This window comes from Sorghum bicolor, chromosome 3 (assembly GCF_000003195.3).
Source record: "Sorghum bicolor cultivar BTx623 chromosome 3, Sorghum_bicolor_NCBIv3, whole genome shotgun sequence".
Taxonomy (NCBI): Eukaryota; Viridiplantae; Streptophyta; class Magnoliopsida; order Poales; family Poaceae; genus Sorghum; species Sorghum bicolor.
Window position 1 is genome coordinate 59,654,283 of NC_012872.2, and position 20,110 is coordinate 59,674,392.

General features: G+C 44.3%; 2 protein-coding genes across 4 annotated transcripts; both read right to left on the reverse strand.

The window, feature by feature from the left end:
• Positions 1,880 to 2,831, reverse strand: LOC8061876. The gene has a single exon (XM_021457548.1). It carries the CDS (start codon positions 2,701 to 2,703, stop codon positions 2,128 to 2,130), a length of 576 nt encoding a protein of 191 aa, XP_021313223.1. The 5' UTR covers positions 2,704 to 2,831; the 3' UTR covers positions 1,880 to 2,127.
• LOC8068026 (glutamate synthase 1 [NADH], chloroplastic) lies at positions 4,701 to 16,642 on the reverse strand. Of its 3 annotated transcripts, none has more exons than XM_021457148.1 (23): positions 16,341 to 16,642; positions 15,425 to 15,783; positions 15,193 to 15,312; positions 14,989 to 15,102; positions 14,743 to 14,895; positions 14,560 to 14,660; positions 14,207 to 14,303; positions 13,611 to 13,720; positions 13,369 to 13,472; positions 13,084 to 13,263; positions 12,653 to 12,996; positions 12,497 to 12,561; positions 11,943 to 12,412; positions 10,745 to 11,614; positions 9,910 to 10,064; positions 9,629 to 9,790; positions 7,839 to 9,368; positions 7,391 to 7,609; positions 6,603 to 6,877; positions 6,184 to 6,489; positions 5,756 to 6,023; positions 5,351 to 5,605; positions 4,701 to 5,239 (listed from the first exon to the last, which is right to left on the reverse strand). In XM_021457148.1, exons 2-23 carry the CDS (start codon positions 15,758 to 15,760, stop codon positions 4,982 to 4,984), a joined length of 6,492 nt encoding a protein of 2,163 aa, XP_021312823.1. In that variant the 5' UTR covers positions 15,761 to 15,783; positions 16,341 to 16,642; the 3' UTR covers positions 4,701 to 4,981. The 3 variants fall into 3 exon arrangements, with proteins under 3 accessions (XP_021312823.1, XP_002458326.1, XP_021312824.1); XM_002458281.2 differs by lacking the exon at positions 16,341 to 16,642 and adding an exon at positions 15,913 to 15,930 and having other exon boundaries at positions 4,704 to 5,239; XM_021457149.1 differs by lacking the exons at positions 14,207 to 14,303; positions 14,560 to 14,660; positions 14,743 to 14,895; ... (2 more) ...; positions 15,425 to 15,783; positions 16,341 to 16,642 and adding an exon at positions 13,875 to 13,971 and having other exon boundaries at positions 4,704 to 5,239.

The window sequence follows — 20,110 nt, forward strand, 5'->3', positions numbered from 1 at the left end:
ACTAATAACTGCAAACTGCCAATGAATCTCGCAACACATATTTGTCATTACTATATTTGTAACAATGAGAGCCAGCACATCTTTTGGAGCCAAAGTTAGTGCGGCGGATTTGGTTGGTGACTATATCTTGCCATATGTTGCTACATTAAGTTAAGCGAATTTAAATACCTTTGCCAATTGTTTGGTCATGGGCTTATGGCAACGATTGGGCCAAGGTTCTTAGAGCATCTCCAAGATTACCCCATATTTCTTCCACATCTATAATTTTTTGGGAAAAAAAAAAGAAAAACTCATCTCCAAGAGCCATATCCCTTCTCCACATATTAGCAATTGGCAAATAGGCCGGCATCATGCGTAAAAATACGTGCAGCCTTTGTCGTGTGCATCGCTCTTCCTCACGTTGTTTTCAAAGGTGCAAGGGTGGGAGGGAAATAAATGGTTCCTGATAAAAATTTACGAGAAAGAACGAATATATAAAAGTGGTTACGATAATTTTGAAATAATATAGGATTCCTGATGTAAAATTATCTTCTATTTTGTGAGTGGATTATTAAAAACTCTTAGAGATTGCCTTCTTTTTTTCCCAATATCTTTTTAGAAATTGCAAAACTACATTTTTTTGGAGGAAACAATAAGATATTCTTGAAGATGCTCTTAGAAACAAGAAGCATACCCTAAGCCCAATCATTCCTGTACTGCAGCATAATTAAAGTGTGTGCTTGTTTTGAGATGGGATGATTATATCCATGATTTTTAGGATGGAATGGTCCTATATTCCAGATTCGGTTAACGAGGATGGGTCCAAGTTTGTTTTTTGTTTGGTTGGGGTGATTGAACTACTAAGGTTTAGTTTAGATGTAGTCGGATTCACATCAATCCATATGTGTTGGAGTGGATTGGAGTGGAACTTGAACTAAATTCCACCTCAATCCATTTTAATACATATGAATTGAGGTGAATCCGACAACATCCAAACAAGACCTAAATGGGATGGATATGGATTTGACACCATAAATCATTGTTAGCTACAAGAACCACTTCTCTGGATTTTTTCCTTCCATTGCCCGCCACCCCCGCTCTATCCAGACACCGGGCTCGGCCAATGTGTTGCCTGTGTCAATCGTCGCCCCCGCCTCCTCCCCACCGCCCTGCCTGCTAGCTACGCAGCCTCTACCACGCCGCTCGCACCTACACCTCATCGTCACCTATTAAACTATTATGATTACAAAAAATCTGAATAATAAATTAAGCATATATAATTTTTTAAGTATTTGTGCTCATGAAAGTGCTACTACCTGTTCTTATGCATGTCGTGATCATTTGGTACCTAGCTAAAAACAAATAAACACAAGGGTAAGTAAAAAAATATTTCCTCCATTCGAAATTATAAGTTATTCTAAAAATCTTGAAGAGTCAAAGCATATTAAGTTTGACCAAATTTGTATGATAACACAATAACATTTATGATACTATCTAAGTATCATTAGGTTCTTCGTTAGTTATGTTTTCATAGTAATATCTATTTGATATCATAAACCTTTCTAATTTTTTCTATAATGTTGATCAAACTTTGAGATGTTTTGACTCTCGAAGATTCTTGGAATGGAGAGAGTACTTAGCAAGCAGTACATTTAGAACCAGACGAAGAAATACAGCATGTGAATTTATGAACGAAAAACAGAACATATACGAAATAGTAGTAAACGAGTGAAGCAGACAGTACTACCCATTGGCATTTGGCAATGGTAATGAAGCCAGAACCGACAGATGGCCTGAGCCTGATCGATCGCTGAACTGTCCGTACGTGCCCGCGGTTGAGTTCCCAGCTCGGGTGAAGGAAGAGGAGCCCTTGTGCATGATGCTCTCCGTTCTTTCCTAATTTAAAATCAAAGTCCAACCCGATAGTTTTTGTAATGATCCATGAAATGAAAACATATATATAGATGTGCTGGTTTGAAGCCACCTCTTTGCAGAGCTCGTGTAGCACATGGCCGGGTGATCAACCAGCCTACTAGTCGTGTCACAGTCTCACAGGCTGTAACAACAAAAGGACGCTAAGCTAACAAAGTTAATTACTACTGCTTCTAAGCAATCTCCCGGTACCCTGACTAGTCGTGTGTCACAGTCTCACAGACTCACACCACTGGGATAGTTCTCCTTTATCGGAGCAAGGCTGGGCTTCCACGCGTCCCGGCACGGCGTCGGGCTCATCGCGCCGCAGTCCCCGGCACGGAACTCGCCCTTGAGCTCGTCCATCCTGGCCTTGCGCTCCCGCGCGCTCTGCGCGTTCAGCCTCGCCACCAGCGCCTCCGCGTCCTTCCTCTTCAGCACGATCTTCACCGTCACCACCGCGGCGGCCCCCGAGGCCTGCTTGCCGACGGCGGCGGCGTCGTCGTCGTCACCGACGCCGCCCGCCCACGAGACTCCTCCCGCACGAGCACGAGCACGCGAACGCCCCGGCCCCGCCCGCGTCGTCGTTTCGTCCTGCTGCTGCTGCTGCTGCTGCTGCTCGAGCTCGACGTCGTCCCGCTGATGCTTGCGCGGCGTGACGGCTAAGCGCCTCGGCGGCGGCGCGGCATCCGGACCCGCCGCCGGCACCAACCCGGTGACAAAGCTCTTGGGACGCCGCCTCCCCCTGGTCGTCACGGCGGCCGTGCCGGCGGCCTCCTTGCGGCACATGCACGGCGCCACGGTGTTGCCCATGTCTGTGCGTGCGTGCGTGAAGCGGGACTGACTGGCCAAGTGAATGGTTGTCACGGAGTGACACGGGGCGGAGGCAAAGGGTGCTGCTGGCGCCGGACACTGGACCGCAGGACTGGTGGTGCTCGAGTGCTGCTGGCCCGGGCGGTTAAATAAGTACGGCCGTGCATTGTAGCGTGCGCGAAGGGGGGAGGACTGGTTCAACCTGGGTAAAAAGGACGTGCGCAGCTCGCCGTATAGACCCGGGCGGCTGGGCTCCTTCGCGGTCCACGGCCACGGGGGACTGAACTCTCAACTGAGGGCTTCTCTTCCTCCGTCGTCTTTTGGAGGGTGGACCTGGAGTGGTGTGGCCGCGGCGGTGAGAGTGCCACGCTGTTGGTCGAGATCGGAGTTACCTGGCCGGAGCGCAGGCTGTGGCTCGAGACCGTGGACGACGGGGCGGAATTCACGCGTTTCGCCTCGATTCGAGTCGAGCCGAGCTTTGACGACGGGTGATGGTGACCCGTGCCGTGGTGCCACGGCCCCGTGCCCGCGACCAGACGGGCCGGCCGGGAACGGATGCATTGCGTTGGTCAGGATTCCGGGTGGGTGACGTGGTGTTTTGTTGTGCGATATGTGGGGTGGGGTCCCTATTCAGGACAGTTTCCTAGAAGCTGGCGCGCGGAGCGTAACGGAAAATCTGAAGGCAACTGAACTGATCGACCGTGGGGGCCTGCCTGGGTAGCGACTCCTTGAGTTGGCCGTGTACGCGTGTGAAGGGATCTGTGCTAGGCTTTGCGTTGACAGGTCGTCGTGACTCGTGAGCTAGTGGTAGCACAGGTCCACTGTCGTTGGTTTGCTCCGTTATGTTAAAGAAGGTGTTTAGGACTGTTCTACTCCATGTTTTTAAAACTATCAATTAATTTGTTCCGATCTAGGATAATAAGCTCATGAGCTTGATCTTACTTCACCCTAAACGAAAGAAGACTTCCATATCCAAGTTTCACTCAGACGTAGCTGCCTTCTTTTTGGGCGTGAAGCAATGTCAAACCAAAATACCCAATAAGCATAAGCATTAGCTCTCCCTGAAGAGGACGTGAAAACACAGAGACAAAGGCATGATCTTTGAATAGGAAAAAGAATGGATCCGAAGGTCTCAAATCAATTGCCTTATTCGAAAAAAGCCTTCTTTTTTGAAAGATATATCTCGTGTCTGAACTGCATTGTTCCACTCTGCAAGAAGTCCGAATCCGTCTCTTGCACCTCTACGGTAGAACCCGTCGGGGAGGCCTGAGAGGCGGTGGTTTACCCTATGGCGGATGTCAGCGGTTCGAGTCCGCTTATCTCCAGCCCGTGAACTTAGCGGATACTATGATAGCACCGAAGGTTGCCAATTTGTCAGTTCGATCTATGATTTTGCATTCATGGATGTTGATAAGATCCTTCCATTTAGTAGCACCTTAGGATGGCATAGCCTTAACGTTAATGGCGAGGTTCAAAAGCTCACAGTTTTAGCTCCACGTACTAAGTTCGGAAAAAATAGGTGGAGTTGTAAGAACACCTAAAGAAGTACTCCACAAACGCTTTTGTGGAGCTGCTCTATGTTAAAATTTATAGAGCAGTCCCAAACACTCTAAGTCGTATTTTTGTTTCGTTCACGCAAGACTTCAATTGCCTATTTTGTTCAATAGTTATTTTGGGGGAAATTTTTTCATTCAAAAATTCAATGGTCCAACCTGTCGTCATTTTTCTGGATTTTCAATCGTCCTGACAGTTTCAGAGCAGCTGGTCAGGCATGGTGGGTTAACTCAATCACGAACCCGCGGGCGTGACGACCAAAACTATCCAAATCCAAACACCTATAATAAACCAACAAAGGTGTGTTCCTACAAGTCGACCGAGAACGAGACTCAGCCTCATATAGCAATTACCATCAGACTCGAAAGATGGAACTCTCAGAAAATTTGCAGACTGGTGGTGGCTCAGGTGCGCTTGCATACAAACAGAAAATAATCGCCAGATTGCCCAAAAAATTTACATCTATTTAATAAAGGGAAAACTGTACATTATTCGGACTACAAAACCACATGCAGACATGCAAAACATAATAACTGGAGAAGAAAAAGAAACAATAGCCGCCAAAACTTTCAACTGTTTATCTATCGTCAAAATATAGAAGGGCTTTCTTTCCTTGATAAGCCCGGTTGTATCTGTTTCTTAGACAACTACAAGAAGAGTATTTGCTGTGAGCAATTCACAGGATATACTGACGACAACCTAAAACATGCTTCCGTTTATGCTTTTATGCCGCAACAGGCTGAACGAGCCCTGCCCCGGAGGGAGTGATGTCGCCTGCAGCATTCTGATCATACCTTGATAAGTACTTGTCTACCGCTGCAGCAGCCTGCCGCCCCTCCGTGATGGCCCAAACCACCAGTGATTGTCCACGTCTACAGTCCCCGGCTGCAAACACACCATCAACACTGGTCGCAAAGTCTCCAAACTGCGCTTTGAAGTTTGATCTGTTGTCCTTCTCCAAACCCAGTTTCTCAGCGATAGTCTGCAGGAAGACAACATAGTTTTTTGACGGCATTTCTCACAAATGGTACTTTAGGCACTATAACAATGGTACTTAGGCACTAGAACTAGAATAGCCTTGAGGGGTACTAACCGCTTCAGGACCCAAGAATCCCATAGCCAGGAGGACGAGATCAGCCTCAATAATCTCTTCTGATCCTTCGATCTCCTTGAGTTGAAATCTTCCATCTACCTTCTCCCACTTCACACGCACTACCTCAAGGGCCTTCACCTTGCCATTTTCATCGCCAATAAAACGCTTTGTCAAGACTTCATAAGTTCTTGGATCCTTCCCAAACTTGGTAGCAGCTTCTTGATGACCATAGTCAACACGGAAAATTCTTGGCCACTAAAAGCAAAAGGAGAAATAAGCAAATAAGAACACCAAAGCTGGAAAAGATGCACAAGCAACGATATATTCCTGCACTCAGCAACCTAAGGACAAAAACAGTACTCTAAAAAACGTGATAAATAACTGCAAAGGGAGAAAGATAGTCACCTGCGGCCATGGGTTGTCAGCAGCTCTATTGCTTGGTGGTTTTGACAGGAGTTCAAGATTTACAAGGTTGGTGCAACCATGCCTAATAGATGTGCCAATGCAATCTGTGCCTGTATCACCTCCACCGATAACCACCACCTTTTTTCCACGGGCGGATATATATTTACCATCCTCCAGGTTGCTGTCGAGTAAACTTTTGGTATTTGCATGGAGAAATTCCATTGCAAAATGAACTCCAGATAGCTCACGTCCAGGGATAGTGAGGTCTCTGTTAAGGACATGCCCATAGGTCAATATAAAGCACATCATGCTATTTTGTTGCAGTTATTGAATGATATACCATCTATATCTTACAAACAAATACAGGGGTATATTTAGGAGCTAGTGTAAATCAAAATTTTATCTGGGTGCCTTCAGTTTGTTGTTACCTTGGTTTTGTTGCTCCACAAGCCAAAATAACTGCATCATTCTCAGAACGTAGACGTTCAATTGAGTACAAAGGATCACTACCAACACTGGCATTCACCACAAATGTGACACCCTCTTCAGCCATTAAATTAACACGGCGCTGGACAATGCCAATCTTGTCTGTCTTCATGTTAGGCACACCATACATCATTAAACCTCCAATTCGGTCTGCACGTTCAAACACAGTTACGAAATGGCCCATTTTATTTAGTTGATCTGCAGCAGCCAAACCAGCTGGTCCACTGCCAACAATGGCCACCTTCCTTCTGTAATAGGATCATTTCATTGTTAAAGAGCAATACTGAGATACTACCTGGTAGTGAAATTAAACTGCAAACACAGACAAAAATAAACGAATTTAAAAAGTATCTGTAAATACCCTGTTCTTTGAAGTGGAGGTCGTGGAACCATCCATCCCTCTTCGAAACCTTTGTCTATGATTGCACATTCTATACTTTTGATAGACACCGGATTCTCAATGATCCCAAGAACACATGACCCCTCACAAGGAGCAGGGCAAACTCGTCCAGTAAATTCAGGGAAGTTGTTTGTCTCAAGTAATCGATCCAATGCTTCGCGCCATCTGTTCTGGTGAACTAATTCATTGAATTCTGGGATTTTATTTCCAAGAGGGCAACCAGCACCTGAGCTTTCCTGTGAAAGTAAAATAAAAATGTTACAAAAAGAGTTCCAAAATCTTATCATCAGTAGATAAGAGAAGGACCAAACAAGTCGCATTAGAAGTATACTGTAGAGAAACAACAACTTCAATTCAGCAACTGAATCTGAATACAGAAAATGTATCCATCTTAACAATGATGGAAAGAGAATTAAAATATATACTGCCTTTGTCCTGAAATTTAAGGTATTGAAACATTCAAATTGTCCTAAATTATAAGGTATTCTAGGTGAATTAACTCCCACAAAGCCACAATCACATCCGTACCTGCCATTAGTGCCTACCACTACATGTCATGCATGTTCTCAAAAAAAAAATAGTGTTTATCGCCAAGCTCAAAATATGGTAAGCACAAAGTCTATCTATTGTTAAGGAGGGTTACATGCGCCATATGCATTACACATAATTTGTCCTAAAATTCCTAGGATTCCTTATATTTCAGGATGGAGAGAGTATAAAATAATAAACAGCAAAAATAGAAATATCACCTGATGACAGAAAGGAGTGCCACAGTCCATGCAACGAGCAGATTGTGTATTTAATAGTGGGCCAGGTGTTGATTCAATTGCAACTTCCTTCCAATCTTTAACACGCTCTTTTGGATCTCTGTAAGAAATACTCTCTCGCTCATATGTAATAAAACCTCGATACTTTTTGGCATTGGCAACACGTGTTGGTCGGCTTGCTGACTGATCAGGTTGTACTTTCTGTACATGAAAGTTGATACAAGTAGTCAATGAGAGCTTCCAAGTATTGGAATTCAATTATTAGCTGTTCTGATGAATAAACATTTGTGCAAGAATTTAATTCTCTATTGAATGAATACGAAATCATAAATAAACTAGAAATGTTTAGGTATGATGAATTCACAATAGCTAAGTAGGAATCCGTGATATGAAAAATGAAACAGAGTTGCCACTTGAAAATGCATCTCACCTTAGTTGTCACAGAAATTCCATTTGCCACCTTAGGCTCCTTTGCATGCTTAGCAACAGCCTTTTCCGCCTTCATGTTTTCTAAAACCCTCTTATAATCCCTTGGATATACTTTTACAAATTTTGGAAGAAGATTATCAAAATCGGAGAGTATGTCTCTAGCCAAAACACTCTCAGTGTTGCGACGATGTTGCTCAATCATCATTTTCAATGTGATGATGTCATCCTCTTCCTCCACATGATATAGGTCAACTAACTCATTGTTGCAGCGAGCACTGAATTTCCCATCAACATCATAAACATAGGCAATGCCTCCACTCATGCCAGCAGCAAAGTTCCGCCCTGTTTTTCCGAGGATAACCACAGCACCTCCAGTCATGTACTCACATCCATGATCTCCAATTCCTTCAACCACTGCTTGAGCACCTGAGTTGCGAACACAAAACCTTTCTGCTGCCATACCATTGAAATATGCCTCTCCCTTGGTAGCACCATATAGAGCCACATTACCAATGACAATATTATCCTCTGGAACAAAAGAACTGTTCCTTGGTGGGTACACAACAATTTTTCCACCAGATAAGCCCTTACCGACATAATCATTGCTGTCTCCTTCCAGTTCAAGAGTGATTCCAGGACAAAGAAAAGCACCAAAACTTTGACCAGCACTTCCAGTAAACTTCACATGAATTGTACCAGCAGGCAATCCACTCATGTGATAACGTTTTGTGACTTCATGACTGAGCATAGTTCCAACTGCTCGGTTCGTGTTCTGGATTGGAGTCTCAATGAAAACACGGACTTGCTTTTCAATAGCAGTTCTTGACAAATCTATTAGTTTGTTATCTAACGCCATATCTAGGCCGTGGTCTTGCTTCTCAACACAGTACTGAGCAACACCTGGACGAATCTCTGAAGCTGGTTTCAAGATTAGTGAGAGATCAATGTTCTCAAGTTTCTCATTGCTCTTCACTACTTCTGGATCAACCTCAAGCATATCAGAACGTCCAACCATTTCAGTAATGGTGCGGAACCCAAGGTTTGCCATGATTTCTCTTAGCTCCTCAGCAAGCATGAAGAAAAAGTTAATGACATGCTCTGGTTCTCCAGCAAACTTTTCTCGAAGCACTGGGTCTTGAGTAGCTATACCAACAGGACAAGTGTTCATGTGACATTTTCGCATCATAATACAGCCAAGTGTGATCAGTGGTGCAGTGCTGAAACCAAATTCCTCTGCACCAAGCAAGCAAGCAACAGCAACATCTCTACCAGTCTTCAACTGTCCATCTGTTTGCAGAACTGCTCGACCACGAAGCCCATTTGCTACTAGAGTTTGATGTGTCTCAGCCAACCCGAGTTCCCATGGAAGTCCCGCATTCTTGATACCAGTCCATCTTGAAGCTCCTGTGCCTCCATCATGGCCAGAAATAAGAACATGATCTGCGTGTCCTTTTACAACACCACTAGCAACAACCCCCACACCAGCCTCAGAAACTAGTTTCACACTGATACGGGCTCCAGGATTTGAATTCTGCATAGGCAAGAATATCACTATCATTGAACAGCATTTGCAAGTTGGAGATTCACAAACATACATGCAAGTTCACCAGTAAAAAGTAGCAAGAGTAGCCCTCGCAGCAAGTGATCCATGAATATTAAGAGCAATAAGAGGACTTCAGAGGTTGATAAGACAGGGAGTATTAAAAAAAATAAATTGAGCCAACAGCAACAATCAATGAATCACAGATCTTGTGGTATAGAAAACAGCAATACTCTATTAACAATTTATACCTTAAGATCATGTATAAGCTGTGCAAGATCCTCAATCGAATAGATATCATGATGCGGAGGTGGACTAATCAGTCCTACACCAGCTGTGGAATGTCTTGTGACAGCAATGTCACCAATAACCTTGTGGCCTGGAAGCTCACCACCTTCACCAGGTTTGGCACCCTATAGAAATTTAAGGTAAAAAATACAGTAAATCTAAAATGAAATATGGAAGACCCATGTTCTTTCAACAGGATGTAATCATTTTTAATGGCTGCATGGTCAAAATGTTGACAAAGTACCTGAGCCATTTTTATCTGCAGCTCATCTGCATTAGTCAGGTAATAGCTGGAAACTCCAAAACGTCCACTAGCAACTTGCTTGATCGCACTTCGTCTTGGGTTCATTGAGCCATCAGGAAGTGGTTCCATCCGAGAGGGCTGTTCCCCTCCCTCACCTTCACAGATATATTAAAGCATGTGCATTTGGTCACAAAGGTCTTAGACTTGGGAATAAGTATATTTAATATTAAGATCTAGAAGTAGGGGCCTCCCATGATGTTGTGGTAAAAAAAATACGCATGTTCCTGAACTACAATATGAGACAACAACGGGGTTTATAATCGAAAAGGAACATTGCAGCACCAGGCTGTAGGAGGAAAAAATGACTATTCAAGTACTTCTATTAAACCCCAGAAATTTATAGCAGATGTCCTCATTAGTTTTGTACTACCGTTTTAAAATTACAAAAGGCAAACAAACTTATCTTGCAATAAATTATAACAAACAAATCAGTATGACATGTTTTCAAAAGCTAGTATTCAACATCAACAAGATGGAAAGGTTACCAGAAGGCATGGGATAAGTTTTTCTAGAAAGAGCAGATATGCAATGAATAATTTAGTTTCATTTTATAGCAACAATTTAACTATAGTTTTAGACAAGGTTGTTTCTAAAATGTTGAGTGCAGAGGACAGCACATTCATGTTTCAGGAAAAGAACAGCACATCACACTTACAAAAACTAGAAAATGGTCCATACATCCTACTTTTATTCAGATGGTTTTTCATGGTGCTAATGTGCCCAAAAAAAAGTCCACATTATAACAGAGAAATGCTACACATGGATGAGAACATACCCGTATTAGATTTTCCTCCAAGTTTGTTCATGGCAATAGCAAGGGCAGTATGCGCTTCCAATGAAATAGAACCATAACTCATCGCTCCAGTACAAAAGCGTTTCACTATCTCACTTGCAGGTTCAACCTCATCCAAAGATATCTTGTCAGAAATATCTTTAAATTTCAGCATACCACGTAGATTGCACGCTTTGTTGAGCTCCTGAATTCGTTTCGAATATTCTTTGTATGCTGCCCGGCTGTTGACTCTAGCTGCTTCTTGTAATTTTCCCATTGCAAGTGGGTCGTTGAGATGAATTTCACCATTTTTCCTCCAGTGGTAATCCCCTGGGTTGGGAAGGGCCTTTGCATCTGCACTGCCAGCTGGAGGGGTTCTTGATGGGAAAGCTAACTCATGAAGACGGAGAGCATCCCGTGCAAGCATTTCAAATGTTGCACCCTCAATTCTGCTAGGTGTGCCTTCAAAACACTTGCCAATCACTTCAGAAGAAAGACCAAGAGCTTCAAAAATCTGCGCACCTTTGTAGGATGCAAGGGTGGATATTCCCATCTTCGCAAGAACTTTCATCATTCCATAGTTAGAAGCATAGAAATACTTCCTCACCAGCTCTTCCTTTGAGTAGAGTTGTCCATCACCATTAGGAGGAATCTTTCCATCATTCTGCAAGCACCAAATTGCTTCAATAGCCAAATAAGGGCAGATAGCATCAGCACCAAATCCAACCAGGGTGCAGAAATGGTGCACTTCACGAGGTTCAGCTGACTCAACCAACAATCCTATGCGTGTCCTCTCATGATTTGCAACAAGGTGCTGATGCACTGCTCCCACTGCTAAGAGAGAACTGGTAGCAACACGGTCCGAGGAAAATCCTGCATAACAATTTCAGGCAAACAAATAAAGTCAGATCTCAATGGCGTGAAACTTCGATGGACTGTCATAGGAATTAAATTAAATTAAATTAAATTGTGTAAAGTAGGAGCTATTCTCAAACTAAACAAAAAGGAATAAGCAAGTTATGCCACATTGTGCAAATGAAAAGAGCAACAAATAGTATGCTTGAAGACGTTTGTAAGCTATAACAAATTTGTAGAATGCATTTAACTCATCTGTGGGGAAGTTTAATTAACTGTTGGGCGATCAGTATAACCATATATAAGATATAGAGCAAAAATAGACTACTGTAAATAAATTTCTAACCTCTATCTGAGAGAACCAAAATAGTGTAACCCTTGCTTATGGCTTCACGAGCCTCGGCACAAATTCTGTCCAAAGCTTCTTCCAAGCCCTTCCTTCCAGACTTTTTTGGATAAGTTATGTCGAGCACTTTGCTTCGCCAACCTCGATAATCCATCTTTTTAATAGCCTCCATTTCATCAATAGATACCAAGGGACCTTTAAGTGCAAGGCGGTTGCATTGTTTTTCAGTTGTTTCCAACAAGTCACCTTCTGGGCCAATCATACACTCCATAGATGTAACAATCTTCTCTCTAATAGGGTCAATCGGAGGGTTTGTAACTTGTGCAAACATCTGCTTGAAGTACTCAAAAGTCAATTTCTCCCTGTTTGACATCACCGCAAGCGGTGTATCATTTCCCATGGAACCGAGAGCTTCCACTCCATCCTTAGCCATTGGCAGTAGCAACATCTCCAGGGCTTCCACCGTGTAGCTGGTGTACATCAGTTAACTATTAGCAAAACTTGAAACGCCAACAGGTACATCAGTTAACTATGAGCAAAACTTCCTTGCTTACCCAAAGGCCTTCAGTGGGGTTAAAATCCCATTGATACCAACATCATCCTTGTTCTCATTCTTTTGCTGCACCAAATTGTAAGAGTTGTAAGTGCTAAATTACTTAGGTTTTGCCCAAGTTGTCACTAGTAAGAATGGTGCATGGCGAAAGGCTTACTGGAAGTGAGCTAGAAATGCTTGGAGCAACTCTATCGGTTTCTGGCACTGATTCTACAATATCCTTGAGGTGTATCTTTTGTCTTTTAAGCCATTCCCCATACGGGTGAGCTTTAGAGTATTGTGTTTTCAGAGCTTCATCGTCCACTACAGTGTGATTCTCAAAATCAACCAATAGCATCATTCCAGGGTTTAGCCTGCCTTTTCTCAGCACATCTTCAGGAGGAACATCAACAACACCGACCTCACTACCCATGATCACACGCCCACTGTGCGTCACATAAAACCGACCAGGCCTCAAACCGTTACGGTCCAGGGTAGCTCCAAGGTAACGGCCATCAGTAACTGTAGGTGAAAGACAAGTTAGGGTTGAGTAGATTGAGTAACCAGTCAGAATGATCAGACAAGAAGAGTGGAATAGAATATATTTACAAGATATTAGTGCAGGTCCATCCCAAGGCTCCATAAGTGCTGACAGGAACTCGTAGAGAGCTTTCTTCTCAGGATCCATGTTTCCATCATTCTGCCATGCCTCAGGGATCATCATCATCACAGCTTCTGGCAGGCTTCGCCCACCTCGGACAAGAAGCTCAAGAACATTATCGAATGCGCCTACAGTTTTTTCCACGTAATAAGTTTCCAAAAGATAGATAGGTATTTTTCATTTGCCAGGTGTAACTGTGCATCACACAACACTGAAACATTATGTGCTCATACCAGAATCAGAAGAGGTAGCATCAACAATTGGCAGAATTCTTGAGAGCTGCTCCTTTGATAATCCAAGCTTCTCAGCCTCTAAGAGACCCTCACGTGCTGTTATCCTGTCATAAATCCAGATTACTTAAAGACAAGCTAAGGACCATAAAATCCAAACAGCATAAGAATATGGAGATGACTGTGTTCACACCAAACTATGAAACTATTTTTACAGCAGATGTATAAAGGTTTAGCGAGATTACCAATTCTTGTTTCCTCTAAGGGTATTGATCTCTCCATTATGACCTAAAACGCGCATTGGTTGTGCACGGTCCCAGCTGGGAAAGGTGTTTGTGGAGAACCTTGAGTGAACCTGTTTTAATATATGGATTTAGAAATCTTATTACAGCCATAGTTTGCAGCTTTAAGATGCTGAATAGAACATCAGAATGAAGCACTAGCACTACGAAAAAGAAAGCGTCAGTTGCACAGAATTTCATGCAAAACAGTTGGGAGCCCTAAGCTACCTCAAACCAAACACATTTCCTTCCCACCACCTAATCGGAGGTCACATCCTGATGAGTCGGGCATAGCAGTCGGCCATAGCAGAACTGCAGCTGGACTCTGCAACATGGTTATCGGGTATCAACTAATAGAGATTTCTAATACTTCACTTTAAGGCATCAAGAACCAGGACTGAAATAGCATAGGAGTAGAGCAGTGATGGTAAGACAGTTCAAAGTTTGGTGCCTGCATGGAAGCGTATCTTCTTACAACAGCCTTGCTATTATTGGTTGCCATCTGCCGAGACTATGGTCATGACAATTTTTGTGTAAGAGTGTCAAAGTTTTGTATTTACCAGAGCCATATAACTCGTGAAGTTTTCATGACCTAGGTCGGCATAGTAGTACCCCTTAAGCTGGCATGGTTTAAGCTGACCCTTGTAAACAATAGTCCTGTAATAAAGAAAAACAACTTCAAATGAGAATTATTCATACAAACCTAGGCCAAGCAAAATATCATTTGGCTACATATTTACAATTCTTAAGAGCAAATGGAAGGCGATATTTCGTTATCCCCCTACAGAAATTTAAAATTCTTGCCAAAGTTTCATTTCAAAAACTGTGCTTAGTGGGGACTCCCTGATCCTTTTCAGCCATGAAACCGAATGAAAGCAAAACAAAAACTTCTCAAGTGAGAAAAGGGAAGCACCTTGAAGACAGAGAACACATGTAGAAATCCCTCTCTCCTCCACGCTTAATGTTCAGAGCTGCTCGGACGGAGATGATTGAGAGTCTCCTAAGGATATATAGCTGAAACAATTCATGAAAAAATATTAAAGCCAAATCCATCACATGTGTTGATGTGCAATTACATCTAATGCTATGGAATTACCTGTTGCTCAAACTCAGCCTCTGATCTTGAACTCTTGGTAATGAAAACCTGCTCAATGACTGGCTCAGTCTCCAGTGCAGATTCACCCAGGTCTGAGTTATCAGTTGGAACCGGACGCCACCCGAGTATTACATGTCCCAGTGATTCCGCGACCTGCAAGGACAAGATCGTTAATCAGAGAAATGAAAACATGCAAATCCTGCATTGCTAATAGGCTATCAAAGTTATTGACAGTGTTACACCAACCTTCTTAAACTCAGCTTTGCCCTTCTCACGACGCTTTTCATCGGTTGGCATAAAAAACATTCCAACAGCATACTCGCCTGGTGGCGGTAGCTCAAAGCCAGCATCCTTTGTGACCTGCAGGAACACCAAAGCAAAAGCAATGAACTATCTGTCCAAAAGAACAGTTTCGCTTTCGTCTATTTCTTTTTGTTGCAAAGAACTCACCTCTTTGAAGAAGTCATGTGGTAGAGCGACCATGATGCCCGCACCGTCTCCTGTGTTCTTCTCACAGCCACAGGCACCACGGTGTGCCATTCTCTCAAGCATCTCAATAGCATCATTAACCTGTGGTAAAAAAAAAAGGAGAGCAAAATTGGCATCCCAAACGTGATAAATCAAAATAGTGTAACTACAATACATGTGGCATCGCATCTTTGAAGGAATCGATGAAACTCACAGTCTCGCGCTTGTAATCGCCAGAAAGCTCAGCGACAAACCCAACGCCGCACGCGTCGCGCTCGAACGAGGGATTGTAGAGCCCAATGCTGCTGTTCGGGAGCTTCGAGAGCGGCCTCACCACCTCGGCGTCGCGTGCCGCCGCGCGGGGCGCCCGCGGAGCGACGCGCTCCTCGGTGCGCTGCACGCCACCGAGGAACCCGCCGCCCTCGAGGGAAACGCCACCGTAGGCTTGCCAGCCCGAACGGTACGGCGCCGCCACGGGGCGGCCGCGCCGGGCCCGACGACCTGGCCCCATCGGCGCCGACTTCAACGCTGTCCCTTGCGCCGTCGACATGGCTCAGCAGCAAGCCTGGGTACCTGCCATGCAACAATCAAACGACGACGAGCATCAGATGGTATTCGCTTAGCGATTCATCGATCTAGTACGCCATGCAGGCCAAAAAAAAAAAGAACCAGAAATCCGGGAAAAACTAATTAAAAAAGCACCGGAAAAACGAGCAGAAAGCTCGAGGCTGTCCCCTTCCCTACGCCCACATGTCAACACCATAAACATCCAGAAGAGATCGTGCGCCCCACTCTGCAGTGTAACAGAGCACTCCCAAAAAGAATTTTACGAAACAAACGCCTCAGCGGCGGAAACACACGCAGGGATGAACAGATCTACCAACCCCCCGCACGGCGGCGAAGATTCCTCCGCCGCCGCCGCGACACGGCAGATTCACGAATGAGCGCACGCACGGAGGACGCAGAATCAAACATCAACGGATCGAAATAAATAAAAACAACGAGACGGCCGCGCATGCCACCAACCACGCACGCACGCTACAGCCGAACCAAACCGCCAAGTTGCAATCCCGTCGGATTTTTTAGCGTCTCGCGGGTCCTGGGAAGCAGGGGGTGCAGGGAGCGGGTACCTCTCGCTCTCTCCGTCTAGCCTGACGGAACCGGTGGCTGCGGGCTCACGGCCGCGTTGTGGCTCCGACCTTTTCTCCGCCGCTACTTCGCGACTCACGCCCAGGGATCGGTGTGTCTTAGATTTTGGCTGCACAGCCCACGCTCGTCCCCGGCGGCGGCGCGGCGCGGCGGGGAGGGGGTCGGTGTCGTGGATTGGTGGGAGCGGGACGCCGCCTCCGTCGCGAGGTGCCCTTCCTCCCGAGCGTCGCTCGCCTTCCTTGACCTCTCTCTCCCCCTGGTTAGTATAGGGCGTTGGGGAGCATTCGGCGCCCCTGCATTTATAGAGGGAGGGAGGGTGGTGGTGATGAGCTCGCCCTCGCCGCGCCTGCCTGCCAACCCACCAGCCCCGCTCTCCTCGTCTCGCGTCGCGTCCCCACGCGCGGAGATGGCCCCCACTGCCTATATTTTCGCCCCTGATATTCTCACAAATTTTGTACTACCCTTTTTGTTTATTCTTTATTTATTTGTTATTTTAAGTGTTTTTTCCTGTTGTTAGGTGATGGTATCTGTACTATATTTCGTATGGGTCCCCGCCAGAATCAGGATTCATGGTAGTGGGCACACCCCGTTGTATCCTTACCTTTTTTTTTTGTTTGAATCTAGGCACAAATCGTTAGCAACGTGGTGTGGTGGAAAAAAAGGAAATGTGTTACCAAATCATACTCAGTATGTAGCCATATGGTATTTATTTAAGATATCTTTTTGGAGGAACTTATTTAGGTTGACAGTCAGAGCACGTCACTGCCACCGCCACCGCTTAAGGTGCGGCGCCGATTTTGGCCGCCACACTTAAGCCAACTGCGAAAAACTATGGGTGCCGTAGTTATTTCACCAACCAAACAACTTATTCGGTGGCACGCCTAAGCTTCAGTGTGGCATCCTATGGCGAGAAACCAAACATGCCCTTATTTTGACATAGTCAAGCATATAATTTTAATGACTTATTTAATGAATGATCTTCTTATTGAGCGAGCTATTTTGTCAATCATATTTATATATCCAACTTTTTTGCCAATGATAGGTTGCTAGAACTCATACATATGAATCATGCATGAAATAAGCACTTCAGGAAAATGGAATCTCAGGGGCAATGTGTAAGATGTGTATATATCCATGTGAATGGTTAGTTTTTTTAAGTTTGAGTAAAGTTCAAGCTCTCTTCGTTTCGTGACTTTTCTCCTCTAAATCCTAGATTCATTATGTATGCCATTACCATTTCCCCACTCGCAGTCCCTTTTGATTTGGCAAAACATGTCCCCTCTCTCACAGTGAACACTGGAACAAAAAGAAGAGGCATTTTAGAAAGAAAAAAAATGGAGGAAGAGCGATAAGAGGATCTCGAACTTATCACTTTTTACTTGGCACTATTGAAGAAAAGAGGATACAACATCTCATTTTACCTTAGTATATAAAATCACGTGTGAGTGTGACATGGACGTTATGTATTCTCTAATTATATGCATTTTAGGTGCGAAGGGAAGGAGACGACAGGGCCAAAATACCCTTTGTGCTAGGTGAGCAATTGCATCACCTAATTTGGGGGTGTTTAGTTCTTATTTTTTCCAAAAAAATTAGGTTTTGGTCTATCATTTTGCAAAATGGAATTAAACATCATGTAAAAAATTTGGCAAAAAGGTAGTTATTCTCCATTTTGGATTTTGGCCTCAAGAGGGCAAAAAAACCCAAAATGAGCCTCAAGAGGCTTCATGAGGACAATAAATTTTGTATTTTGGATGGAACTAAATATGACCTTGAAAATTTTGACATTTTGCATTTCATCACTCCAGAGTAGTTGGCATTTTGCATTTTGGATTCTACGGGGAACTAAACACCCTCTTCATAGAATAATTCCCCCCTTTTGCTTTTCATCACACAAATTCCCATTCAGCTTTTTTTCATGGGATCAAAACAGGACCTTAATAAAAAAAGGACTACCACATGATCTTTCAAATTTTAAATAAATGTATATAAGAAACTATAAACACTATATGTAGTCATCAAAATGGATGACCTCACAAACAAAGGAACATAGGAGTAGACGAGTCGTATACTACAGTACAAGAAGAGATGGAGGACAAAAGGTGCAATTCGCCAATTCCTTATCTCCAAAGGGATGCTTTCGAAAGAATCTTTTTGACCAGAAATATAAAATCAGAAGACGGTTACAATTTTGCACTCTTCTGTTTGCCATAGCAGCAGCGCGGGCCCACGGCCAGATCAGACGGGACGGGGACTTGTGCTGTCCACAGCCCCCGCCGCGCACCCCCACAGCAAACCACAGCCGCCGGATGTATGTGGGGCCCAGGATCCGACGGCTGCGATCCGACCCCCGCGGCCCCGCGCCGCGGCCGCTGCCGCCTGCCGCCGTCGATGCGGAGAGCCACAACCGCTTTGGAGATCACTACGCCCCCTAGTTTGTCGCCCTTATCTTGTATGATTATTTTATTTATTATTTATTTATTTACCATTATCTCTACGGTGGATGGATTTGGATTAATTAAACGCCCGTGTAAAAATCCGGAACCTTGTTTTTATCCGACGCTAGTGGCCTACTCCGTCGCCTCTTGGCCTGTCCCGAGCGCAGAGCCAGAGAGAGTGGCAGGCCTAGGTAGCCGCGCATGCACCCGGATACAAAAGCGGGCGAGGGGCCTGTTTGGGGCCCACGTGTCGGGCAGGGTAGGTGCTTTCTGGGGAGAGCTGCTTCTGCACGTGTTCTTCCCCCGCTATGGTGAGCCCTGTAGATCCCATATACCTGACCAAAAATACTGAGCACACCCAACGCACGTTGGTTTGAATGGTGGTTCAAAGAAAAAGATTGCTCCATGTAAGGCCCTGTTTAGTTCCCCACCCAAAAATTTTTCATCCATCCCATCGAATCTTTGGACACATACATGGAACATTAAATGTAGATAAAAAAATAAACTAATTACACAGTTTAGTTGAGAATCGCGAGACGAATCTTTTAAGCCTAGTTACTTCATGATTAGCCTTAAGTGCTACAGTAACCCACATATGCTAATGACAGATTAATTATGTTTAATAAATTTGTCTTGCAGTTTCCTAACGAGCTATGTAATTTATTTTTTTATTAGTTTCTAAAAACCTCTCCCGACATTCTTCCGACACATCCGATGTGACACCCAAAAAATTTTCGTTCTCAATCTAAACAGGCCCTTAAGTTGAAGTAACCATGCGTTAAAATATTTTGCAACGCAGGCTACTAGACAAACGGTAGTTAAAGCTGATCCTGTAAGCATGCTTTTTCTTTGAGTAGTATCTCAGGGCAGAGCAGCCCTCTCCCCAACGCAGTTTTTAGTGGTAGTTTCTACTGCTTCTGCAAGCTGCTCTGCGACTCTGCAAGCTACTACTGCTGCTGAGTTGTGACTCGTGTTCCGACGTGGACGTCTGAGGCTAACATCCAGCGTGGCGCGTTGGGGACGCCCTAAGCGCACACGGGAGCTCCAAAGCCTCAGAATTGTGCGGTTCTCCAGCTGAGCTAGCCTCCAATTGTGCTTTTGCATCATGATAATTATACACTTAGCATAGTACGTAATGAACCCGGTCCTGAATAATGCTCCGGAACTTTTGTTTAGTTCTGGTTAAAGTTACATGCACTTATGTAGTATGATTTGTTAAACATTATATTTTTTTGAGTTAGGTGCGCTAATTTTAAGAACTCACAATTTTACCCAACAAGAATGCATTCAATGTGTGTCCTGGTTAAAGTTAC

What these genes read in the sequence shown, in the direction of transcription:
- LOC8061876 (XM_021457548.1), bottom strand. Translation starts at nt 2,703, where the DNA reads ATGGGCAACACCGTGGCGCCGTGCATGTGCCGCAAGGAGGCCGCCGGC.
- LOC8068026 (XM_021457148.1), bottom strand. Translation starts at nt 15,760, where the DNA reads ATGTCGACGGCGCAAGGGACAGCGTTGAAGTCGGCGCCGATGGGGCCA. An exon ending in AGGCTGAGTTTGAGCAACAG is followed by an intron (nt 14,661 to 14,742) that starts GTAATTCCATAG and finishes GAATTGTTTCAG; the next exon opens with CTATATATCCTTAGGAGACT. An exon ending in TGTGGAGCAACAAAACCAAG is followed by an intron (nt 6,024 to 6,183) that starts GTAACAACAAAC and finishes TGTCCTTAACAG; the next exon opens with AGACCTCACTATCCCTGGAC.